Source organism: Schistocerca serialis, chromosome 3 (assembly GCF_023864345.2).
Source record: "Schistocerca serialis cubense isolate TAMUIC-IGC-003099 chromosome 3, iqSchSeri2.2, whole genome shotgun sequence".
In the NCBI taxonomy this organism is placed as follows: Eukaryota; Metazoa; Arthropoda; class Insecta; order Orthoptera; family Acrididae; genus Schistocerca; species Schistocerca serialis.
The window spans coordinates 625,223,524-625,235,702 of record NC_064640.1 but is presented as its reverse complement, the minus strand read 5'-3'; the positions used below and the strand labels follow the sequence as shown (position 1 = coordinate 625,235,702).

The 12,179-nt window shown below is 41.6% G+C and overlaps 1 protein-coding gene across 7 annotated transcripts in view; it reads right to left on the bottom strand.

The window, feature by feature from the left end:
- The window catches only part of LOC126470513 (uncharacterized), a 270,580-nt gene extending 259,604 nt beyond the window's left edge, over positions 1-10,976 (bottom strand). Inside the window, exon 1 of one of the 7 annotated variants that reach the window (XM_050098418.1) lies at positions 10,502-10,976. Coding sequence is in view for 1 of the 7 variants with exons in the window: in XM_050098414.1 (XP_049954371.1) it covers positions 9,881-9,907 (27 nt within the window). In the remaining 6 variants the exon portion in view is untranslated. Of the gene's footprint in view, positions 1-9,399; positions 9,419-9,880; positions 9,959-10,176; positions 10,266-10,328; positions 10,409-10,501 lie in introns of those variants that run through there. The other 6 variants (XM_050098419.1, XM_050098415.1, XM_050098417.1 and 3 more) reach the window with 6 other exon arrangements.
- Between the last annotated feature and the right edge of the window lie 1,203 nt (positions 10,977-12,179).

Sequence of the window (12,179 nt, the reverse complement as noted above, 5' to 3'; positions counted from 1 at the left end):
TGGAACCTTCACACATCCATAAGCCTTTATCCAGTTGTGAAATGGCATTTATAACTTCCTGCTGTCCCAGTACCTCTGGTGAGAATGCATCAGATGCATAGTGGATTATTTTGGTGGTGTGACCTACACAGCTTCAGACACAGTCTCTATGTCAAAACAGCTGGTGACGCTGCCACCAGTTTGCGCTTACTGAACCGCAACTGGGCTGTTTTATTTTGGATGTATCCAGATTGGGAAGTGGTCACTGGAGCGCAGCTCATCATCCATTTCCCACTGATCATTGTACGAGAAGGCTTGGGGCACAATGCCGAATAGACGGCATGAACAGTAACATTTGAGTGCTGAAAAGTCTTGTTGTATAGAGGTTCATTAGGGAGCAAGTATAGAGCGCTAGAGCATGTATGAGAATCCTATATGATAGAAGCACTACTGCAGCAACTGCTTGCAAGCTGTTGAGGAGGAAAGGCTGGAGATGTGGTATACACCACTGAAGAATATCGCTAAACCTTCTTTGGCCTTCTCCTCACCGAGGTTGCCTTTCCTGTAGAATCTGTGACACCAAAGCCCAGGGGGCACTGGTGATTTTCTGAGTAGTCTCTGGAGAGACAGACTCTGGCCTCATCTGTGCCAAGAGATATGGTTCCTCCAGGTGCATCCTGGTACCAGTGATATTCTATTGGAATATGGAAGCCCTTTATCGATGAAGTAGTTATACTAACACTCCTGCTTCTTGCTGCCAATACTGGAACTGTACAATCTTCGGAGGTTTGGACAGGGGCTGGTTGTTTTCCTCCAGCTGGCTTCATACTCTCTGCTTCTGTAGACGAGCTGTCTTCAGTTTTATCTGACAGCACTACTGATGTATGGTCAAAGGGCTTTGGACTTTTGTTTTTTTTTAGTTTCTGGGTGTTATTTCACCAGTTTCCTTTCTGTAGGAACACTGGTGTACTGAATTCTTTGGTACACTGCTCACACGACTTTTTAAATTTATTTTTCTTTCACTAGCCCCATGCTCCTCTAATCACACCCAGTGAGGGCATTGGCAGAGGATGATCTAGTAGTCAGTCAGTCAGTTCCGATTGGCCAATTAAGAGCCAGAACACAGAGCTTTGCTTTTGAGGGTCTGAGGACAACAACAGGTTCAGACTATTACAGAATGATAGGTTAGCCCAAGTAATAAACAGGGGTGTGGTTTTCTTTTCATAGTGAATCGCATATGTGTAATATGGTAGACCTGCAATGACAAACAGCATACAAGGAAATTTTGGTCATTTCATTTGTTTATTATGAATAGAAGAGTTTAAATTCAGAAGTTTTAGTGCATACTGATCACAGCAAAAAGGAAATTGTAGGACAGAGGGTGTTTCAGGGAAGTTCCAGAAAATTAAATGCAATATCATATTGTTCACAGTATACTTGTTCCAGACACCAAAATAAAGGGGCACATATGCTACTTGAAGAATTGTCAGATATTTCTCAGCAGTGAGGCATCAACTAGCTGCTCTTCTTTGTAAGTTTCTAGTGAAGGTATGACTATAAACACAGTGTTAACCACTTTCTAGGAGTCAATTTTTTTAATATGTGGTTTAGGGATAAAATTTGTTCAGTCTGTCACCATACAAATAGTAACAATCCACTGTATTGGTTTTTCTTTATAGTATCCTAATGTAATTACTTCCTTACTTATTACACTCTGCTCTAGTTTTAAATACCCTAACACATTGAGTGCACTAGGCCGCCGACACACACAGTACGCGTTCATGCCTGATGCTCTGGGCCCACTGATGGCCCCCCCACTTCACTGTTTTTATTGCAGTATATAGTTTTTTTTTTCCACACCAAGAACAGATATACTGTACTAAACAGAGTAAAGTTTGTAGCCACCAGTGGTAACATGACGATAGTGCTGCTGTGTCCACTGGCGGCCTCATGGAAGTCAACTGGCTAAGTGCAGAATGCTGTCAGACACATACATCTTTTGGCTTTAGTTTAATCAGTGTTAACAACAATGTAAACCACAGATGCCTGATGCTCTAGCATTTATTTTACATACAAAAAAAAAAAAAAAAAAAAAAAAACATTGTGTCAAATAAAACACAGCTTTAAGAAGCGACTCATTTTAATAGCATATCAAGTATTCAGACATTTAGGCTTTTCTCTTCATAGTTCCTGTGGCCCAAATCTAGTGTTAAAATTGAACAGTTGTATCTGGAAACCTAAAAAAGTGTTCTGGTATAAAAGCAAATTGACAGTATGTGAGTATGAATTACTGCAAAAGTATAAAAATACAGAAAAGGCTACAAATCTGAAATTGTGACTTATTTACATAAAAAAGACACAGAAAGCTTAAAAATGACTACATATTGTGTCATACCAAGATCCACTGTAAATAGATGCCTTCTTTCTTCTGCAAAAATACCGTTAGAGCATTTGTTTATTTATTCTTCACTTTCAATGTCTCCACTGCCAATATTTTCTCCTGGCTCCTAGAAGTAGCTCCATCTTATACTTTTTATTTGTAATACATTTGTTTTTAATGTGGGTTCCTAAGATGTTCCATAAATTTTCAACATATGTATATCTGGAAACTAGAGTGTTGTGAAGTGTTTTGTAGTGTTGTACAGGAACCACCTTATAGAATTTGTGGTAGTATTCTTAGCATCATTGCCCTGTTGGACAATAATACTGTTTTCATCTACAGACACATTCAAGAAGCCATCATATGATGGGTGGTTCAAAGTACTTCACAGGGCCATGTTATCTCAGATGGAGAGTCACCAGCATATGTAAAAGTAACTTTAACTGTGCCCCAGGATAGTGTGTTAGAACTCTTGCTATTTATGTTGAATATTCATGACCTTGCATGGAATATAAATAGAAACCTCAAACTTTTCACACATGCTGCAGTTATTTATAATGAAGTACTGTCTGAAGAAAGGTGAACAAATATTCAGTCAGAAGGATGGATGGATGACTAGCTTGATGGGGTTAGAGGGACCAAACTACAAGATCATCAGTCCCTCAATGCTTTGTGTGTCTTGCTTATAAGTTTATAAAATCTCAGAAAAGAGAATGACAATGATGAAACAGTAAAGCAATGAAAGATGTAAAAGGATAAGAATTAAAAAGGTGGAAAGAGCAGGAGTCAGGTCAGACCACCAGGCAAGAGCAGCCATGGGCCCTCTGTGTTGGAGCAGGCAATGAGGGCACCCCCTCCAGTTCTTCAAGTGGCCATTGAGGCTAATGTGCCCTATGTCACAGAGGAGTAGAAACCATTTTCATGAGTAAAATGTAAAATCAGACCAAGTGATATAGCGCTGTCTCCTAATACCAGAGGTAGCATGTCAGCATGTTTACAGTTTCGCCATAAGGTGGCCAAATTAAGGCAATCCAGTAGGATGTGGGACACCACCAGACAGGCACTGCACCGACAGTGGGGTGGATCCTCATTTCAGAGGATGCAGCCATGTGTCAGTCAAGTGTGGCCAATGTGAAGCTGACAGAGAACATTAGATTCCCTGCAAGAAGCACAAATGGAAGACAGCCATACGGTCGTGGCCCACTTTATGGTTCGGACTTTATTTGGAGGAACCGGAGCATAACAATCCGTGTTCCAAGCCTCCAACAGTTGACGATGTAGGTGAGCGAATGTTTGATTGCAGTATCCTCATCTCCAAAGTCCGCATCCTGGAAGCCAACTGGTCATCATATTTGTTCCCTGGGATCCCAACATGACCTTGGGTCCAGACAAAGATGGCTGACTGTCCAGCTTATGGAGGTCACAAAGGAAATTCAGGATAGTCACAACCAAAGGGTGTAGAGGGTAGCACTGGTTGATAGCCTGAAGACCACTCAGGGGGTCACTGCTGATTAAGAATTTCACACTTGTGTAAGAACCAACATGGCTGAGGGCTTGATAAATCCCCATCAATTCTGCAGTGAATACACTGCATCCGTTAAGCAAACAGTGTAGTTTACTGCATCATGCATTGTGTGTAGGCAAAACTGGTTTGTCCATCAATCATACAGCCATTGGTGTATATTGGTTCTGAACCCAGAAATGCATCCAGCATGGCCATGAACAGGCAGTGAAAAACCACAGGATCAACAGTCTTTCGGTCCAAAGGATACACAGAGACGGATCTGATGATGGAGCACATACCATGGGAGCGTACATGATTGCAACCTAACAAGAAGTGACATAAGGGGTAGCTGGAGTTCAAAGCAGCGACACTATATGTGAACTGCAATCACGATCCCAGCCTTGGGCCTCTGTCATGTGAAGTGGATCTTCCTACCAGGAAAATGGACACCATAGTTCAGATGCTTAGATGAGCAGCAGTTTTTGTCATCTGACCAGCAGGTGGGGGATGAGGGAGAAGGATGAGTAGGTTGTTCACAGAGCTGGCACAAAAGACATCTGTTGCAACTCAGACCCTACAATGGTGTATCAGGTCCACCATCAGCAATGCTGAAGGTGATGCTGAGTGATATGCCAGACTCCCGTAATGAAGACAGGTGAAGGTCAAAGCTTTGTACAGCTGCAAGAGTGTAGAGTGGTCTGCACCCCAGCTGGTGTTACCAAGGCAGCAATGACTATTAATGTGTGGAATGTTTGCTCAAGTTGCTGAAGATGTAGAAGCCATGTCGACCATGCATTGAAGACCAGTCCCAGAAAGTGATAACACTTTACCACATTGAGCTGTTGGTCATCAAGGTAGAGTCCTGGGTGTAGATGGACAGTATGACGGCACCAAAAGTGCACGACACATGTCTTGGCAGCTAAAACCCAGAAGCCATTGGTGAGAGCCCAGGATGGAGCCTTGTGTATGGGACACTGCAACCTGTGTTCAAGAACACCCACAGTTGAGGAGCAATAGTAAATACAAAAATTATCATTGTACAGGGAGTGGGACACTCAATACCCCTCAGTTGCAACTAATACCATTGACAGCCACTAGAAAAAAGTGCACACTCAATACAGAGCCTTGTGGGATCCCATTCTCTTGTACATGTTGGGTACTGTGGGAAGCACCACCTTAAACCCAGAATATACAGTGTGGCAAGAAGTTCAGGGCAAAATTCAAGAGTGGGCCCTGGAGAACCAATTCATGTGGGGTAATGAGAATGTGGTGATGTCATGTCATGTCAAAAGCCTTTTGCAAGTTGAAGAAGACAGCAATAAGTCGCTGACACCTGGCAACAGCTGACCAGACAGCAGACTCCAGGTAGACCAAATTGTCAACAGCAGAACAACCTTGGCAAAAACCAGCCAGTGAAAGAGCCGAAAGGTCCCGCGACTCCAGGTACCAACATAGCCACTGGTTCACCATATGTGGAGCAGCTTGCAAAGAACATTAGTGAGATTAATTGGGCAATAGCTGCCCATCTCAAGGGAGTTTGCCCATTTTCAGTATCACGACAATAATTCTTTCTCATCACTTAGATGGAACTCACCCTTGCCCCAGATATAGCTGAAAATGGCAAGGGCATGATGCTGTCAATCCACCAATAAGTGTTTGAGCATTTGACTGTGCATGTGGTCTGGCTCGTGAGATGTGTCGGCGCAAAGGGGTAGGGTTCTTCCCACTCACTGAGCAGAACATTTTATGGCTCCATGTGACATGTAGTGAAAAGTAAGTGAATTCTCTCCCTCTGCTGTTTGAGGATACAAAATGCAGGCTGATAATTCTCAGACAAAGCAAAATGTTCAGTGACAGTGCCTGGATCAGTACAGACAACACCTTTTAGAGAGATACTAGGTACACCTGTGGGAGACTGGTGTCCACAGAGTCATTGAATCTTTGCCCAACTCTGTAAGGAAGGGATACACAACCCAATGGTAGTGACATTACATTCCCAGCATTCTTGTTTCTGTAGTTTTACGAGGTGGTGGAACCAGGTATGGAGTCATTTAAAGGCAATGAAGTGCTCCATGGAAGGATGTGACTTATGACATTGGAGAGCCCATCTGCAATCTCTAATAGCCATGATGATTTTGGGATCCATCAAGGTACTGTCTTCTGAAGGGGAGGTACCAAGGAATAGGGGATTGCTGGGAAATAAGGGACCGCTAAGTCAGCTGCCAGTAGAATGTCTGTAGTTGTGCTCTCGACTGCTGCATTGTTACCTCCATGGGGTGGGGTGCTAAGGGCAATGGCATCCCAGGCAACTTTGTTGAGAGCCTATCTGAGAGGACATCAAGTGACACCATGGACTCTCCAATGGAAAGAGGGGAGAAGACCTTGGCTGCAAATGGAAAGATCAGTGGCCATATAAGACCCATATGCCACACTGAAGTAAGTGGAAACACCAGTGTTCAAGAGGTGAAGTTTAATCCCTGCAAGTCTGCATATGAGTTTTAGACAGCATAACCAAGGCCAGTGGCCGTAGTTCCACCTCACAAACAGTTTTGGGCATTGAAGTCACCCAATATTAGGAAGGGGAGGGGAGGCTGAGAAAACAGTGGAGACAATGCATTCTGGGACACTTGATCATCTGAAGGGAGATACATATTACAGATGGTAAATTCCAAAGATGGCCTCACATGAACAGCCACAGCCTCCATAGTCATAATGTATGGCATGTGTTCCCTGTAGACTAACCCCAGAACATACATGCAAATACCACCTGATACTCTTTCATAGTCAGCATAATTCTTCAAATAGCCCCAATGGCCATAGAGAGTAGGTTTCCACATTGCTGGGAACTAAGTTCCCTGGAGGGCAATGCAAAAGGAAGGGGAAATGCATAAGAGCTTTTTGTAGCTCAGCCAGCTGGCTGAAAAAAATACTAAAGTTCCTTTGGAGGATCATACTATCAGTATACCATGAGGGCTAAAAGGGACCAAGGAGGCAGGTCATGCCTCAAGGCCACCAACTGTCACCAGTTGCAAGGATATAGCCTCAACACACCTTGGTTCAGAACCAAGATGGACGTGTGTGTGGGGGGGGGGGGGGGGGAGAGAGGGGGGGGGGGGCAGCACAAGAGCAACCACAACCACTTCAGAGACAGAGGCAGAATGGTGGAGCCCAGTGGCATAGGGGTCACCAGAGGCACCTTCTTCTTCAAGGACTACTACTTGTCCTTCATCTCCTTACATGATTCAGACATCTGTGATGGCTTATCTGCCCCAGATTCTGGGACAGACAAGGAATGTGAAGTCCAATGACACTCAAGCTGCGGCACCTCCTTCCATTGGTTCCAGAGCAGCAGATTCCTGGGAAGGGAGTGTCCAAAGGGCAAGAGATGCCAGAGGAGGGAGCTGCTGCTGAGGCTGTGGGTTGCTGACAAATCTCTGGCAGATGACAAGTTGACACATCCCAACGGAGGTGTGGGGGAAGCAATAGGAGGGCAGCCCCCACCCATTGGGGGAGTACTGTAGTTAAGCGGCCCCCAAGGGCCCGGCATAAAAGACACCGGGGCAATGGTACTTTTGCTAGAGAGGATAATGAAGTCATAGCTGTAGCATATGTCATCATCATACATGTAGGATGTAGACAATCATATTTCTTATTGGCCTCCAGATATGTGAGTCAATCAATCCCAAGAAAGCTTACTTACAAAGTTTCAAGAACCAGATTTAAATATCAATCTACGAATACACTACAACTTCCTACACATCACTACCATAGCGAACATGAGGGCATGTTTAGATCAATTACGTAACACATAGACACAGCCATCCCTCCCATACTCCATTCATGAATGGAATGAGAATAAACCAAAATAATTGGTACAATGGATAGTACCCTTTGTCATGCACTTCACACTAGTTTGCAACAGTTTGGATGCAGATGGACCACTGTTTCCAATCCAAAGATACTTTTTCATATTTGTGCCTTCAATATAACTATATGTAATTTTGTCCATTATTCCCTCAACGAAATACAAGTCAAGTTAGTCATTCTGTGTGTGTCCCACTCACCTAGTGGTAATGTAGACACTTTCTTTAACAAATGAACTGAAGTTCTGGAAAGTGTCTCCATCCCCAAAACTAACATAACATTTGAAGACATGAATATCAATACAAGTGTTAAGGAGTGAAATTAGTAATAACTTTCTAAGCATTTTTGAGCACTTTTACTTCTTTTAGGGCTCTGGGAAATCAAACCTGGGATAAAGTGTATATGGAAAAAAATGTACATTCGAAGTTCTCTAAATTCAGCACACTGTTTACATTAATTTTTGAGAAGACATTTGCAAAAGTAGCCATTTCTACAGTAGCATCTAAAGAAAACAGAACGATAACTGTGAATATTAGAATGTGTTCCCAGACAGTTAAATGCCCCAGTCTTTGTGAAAGCGCTACTCTGTTCCATAGATACTAGATTACTATCACAGATATACAGAGATATACGAATGGCTTCAGCTTGCTGCAAAAAAACCATTCTACGACAAAATAATATAAAAGCAAAGTGGTATGGGATGTCATAAAACAATAAACAGGAAAAGGCAGACACTAGTATAACAACATACAAAGCAAAGATGGTGGTAGAATAATAGATCATCCTCAGGAATTAGCAAATTTTGTAACTGATTGTTTCTCTGGTAATGGAGTGGCGTTGCAATAAAACTTCTTTAAACACACATATCACCCACAATGACATACACAGCAAGCACAACGATGTTTCCCACAACAAAGTATGGAGCCAGGAAGACAATACAGAAATTAAAAAGTAAGTCAGTAGGCTTAGATGAAGTTCCAGGCTCTGCTCTGAAGGTGTGCACAGAGAGCATACAAGATGATAAATGAGTACACAAACAAAAATACTGGCTTATCACTTCCATATAGATAATGGCATATTAACCAATTTAAACCATCACATAAGGAGACACACCTAGCAGCAGAACCTTCTCACAACTGCTCTTGCATATGTGGGAAAGAAATTGAAGTTACATTTGGATTAGAATTCCTTGACTATAGATTTTGTAAAACCATGGTACACAATGTGAAAGGCATCTACAATCCTAAATGTCATGTTATTCACAGAGAAAAGGCAAACTAAATTATCTCTGAAGTCATGTGGGTTTCCAGTTTCCTGCCAAATACCTAACTCTGAACAACAGCCAAGGACACACACACTGTGCACAAAGAGCTTTATGCACTTTGCTCTACATGTGTCTCTTATAGGTCATCAAAGGGTTGCTTTTTTAATTTTCATTTACTGTAGAGCTCAACTCTGAAATATTCATTACTGTAACTTTTTTTTCACCGCAAATATATGTACTATCTTTTGTGCATCATAGCATAAATCACTCTGCAAGGCAATAGAAAATATTTAAAATTAAGATAACATTTTTGTTTTGTTACTCATCTGAGTAATATCCAAAGGAAAAAAAGAGTCAGAACTGATTTCTTCAGCTTGACAACACAGATTTCACCTGAGTTTAACTTACCAGTTACCGCCTTGAGCGTTTCTACAACAAATTTGACAGTGAATACAGTAGTGAAATGCAAATGCTCTAGTATGTTGCTCTATTTGCAAAACAGTTTGGTTTTTTTTTTCCTTTTTATTTAATACATCAACAGCCCACTAACCAGTTTCTTCCTTTTAAACTTTACTGTATCTCTCTATACAGGCTTGCACATCTTATAAAAGTCATTTGCAAGTGTTTAGACCTGTGTAATGAACACAACTTCCTCGTATAGTTCATCGCAAGCGTAAATGCCCAAAACATGCTCACGCTATTTTCTACGACAAAGCTAGAGTGCTGTGCAAATGCCAAAAAAGGGTTCTGGTGTCAGGTTAACCTGTGGCGTCGCCTTATGTTAATGTTAGGGCCATATTTAAACGCACTTTGCCAAATTTTTGAGCACTTTTTATCATAAAACTAAAACTGCAAGGTAAATTCGGGAAATGTATGTTACGGAATTTACACGTCTCTGACGAGCATCCTGATGCATATTATGCACATGTAAGGTATATCAACTGTGAAAAATACACTCGGGGTGGATGATGTCCACCATGCAACTCTCACCCGTGCACGAGATACTTTAACTTTGGGCTAAAACCGATTTCACAAGATTCGTTCTTTATAATTTACGTTTGTTTTCTCCACTGGACACCACAAATACATAATAAATAAAGTACGTGTTCCAAAAGAGGTGTCATCAAACGTTTCACACATATTTGATTAGTAATGTTTCATTTGTCGATTAGCAGTCAAACTTACATCTCTTACGCCACAAATGTCTTGCACGAACGCGATGCCACATTACCTCTAAGCAAATTCTGGACCATATTTCACTCCAATGAAATTATTTATTTTGCTAAAAATGAATAAGGATCTAACGACGTACATGCAAACTAGTGTTATCAAATTACCTTTCAATAAAGCACAAACTTTCGTCGCAACTTAAGATTAGTGAAGTCACGTAACATCTAGGTTAATAAAACATTCAAGTCACAATACTAGTAACAAACTGGAAACAACTTAAAATAATGAACGCTGTTTAGAAACATTCTTTAAACTGCATCGTTCAAATTAAATTTATTACCTTCTGTAACAGTGCGAATATTCCTACACAGATACACGGAATATATGCGTTGGGTTACGCTACTGGTCGAAATTAGCTCTCTTATCGCTAAATACTCTCAAGGCTGTCATCAAAACAAACTATGAATACATAACAGCTGTTTGCACTTTCTCGCTAACGGTAAGCTCTAATCACACACCTGACAGGGAATTGATAGAAACGATTGTCTCGTACTGTATACTCAACTAACGATTTACTTTACACATCGTTGAATGAAAAGTTTTACCCTGATAACAGGGTGTAAGTGTTAAATTGTGGTCGAACTTTATTAGGAACTGAACAGCGGTGGTTCATCGAAGTTCATCATATGACAGATGGTGACACAATCAGTGACTATTATGGTGAACGAAGTTTTCTGTCATCTCAAACTCTTACACGTATGTACCGAAAATTTCCTCTCCGACACCCCCACAATCCCACACTAACACATTCAAGCGTTATGTCTTAAACACAACAGCTGATGCAAAAGTGGCACCTTTCGGATGTCATCTGCTGTATCGAAGCACCGAAAATTCCGAGAGCTGTCATCGACTTCCGTGAAGGAAGCTGTGAATTGCCCTGTCGGTCTTAGGAACAGAAAAGAGAAAGTTCTCCGGTGAAGCTTCTTGAGAAAGTTCCAACTTTCGTATGAGTAAAAAGTGAGCTTATAGTGGAGGACGTCAAGTCGTACATCAATTACTTAAGAATGGATGAGCATACATTTCCGTATGTGCTCAATGAAGTGTATCCTCATATCACAAAGCACAATATTCACTTAACTGCTACGTCTGCAGAAGACGAGCTCACTGTAACACTCCGATTCCTTGCTACAGGAGAGGGTTGGGTTAGGTTAGGTCTCCAGTCTTCTTAACCTATTTTTGTATTCAGCGTGCCTCACGTTGTAAAGCGCCACATCAATTTCATACATCTCTATTAATTTTGTAGTTGTCGTCACACATAAAAACACTATAGACGACAGAATGCTGCAGCGATGCTAGCGCTCCATGTGGTAACATATCACATTGCAGTGAACAGAAGACAAGCGACTTCTTTGATCAAATCTACAGTGAGGCCCTAGATTTGATCAAATATTGGACGGTATTTGACAAAGTTCCCTATTACACCATCAAATTTCTTTGACAAAGATTTTTGACAAAGAAATTTGATAGTGTAATACCGGACTAACTGTAGAATCGGCCATAAATATTAATAGGTTGTGGATATACTCCATGCCATAGAGTCTCTAAAGTGCAGTCACCCAATGAGGATGGAGGCACCACCAACCAATCAAAATGTTCGGCGCGAATCGACCTGAAATTGATTTCTAACGTTTATTAAACATTTATGTGACAGTAAATGATTGGAGGCCTAAAAGAAAAATTCGCCACGAATCGGGTGGGAGCTGCGAAATCCACAGCTCGCGTCAGTTCGGCAAGCCGTGTAACTTCGTGTGCTGCCTTCTTTTATTCCCACAAAGCCATGATTCTTCATGGCCTGTAATATTTCGCGTTTGTTAGGTTATGTAGTAATGTTGAATTCATTAAATCTATTGAGTTGAAGTGCTTACCAGGCGGAAATTAACGTCTGCGGCAGCGGAAACATTGTGAATCTGTGAGAAACGAAATGTAACAATATTATGAAAAGGAAAGTTGCTACTCAC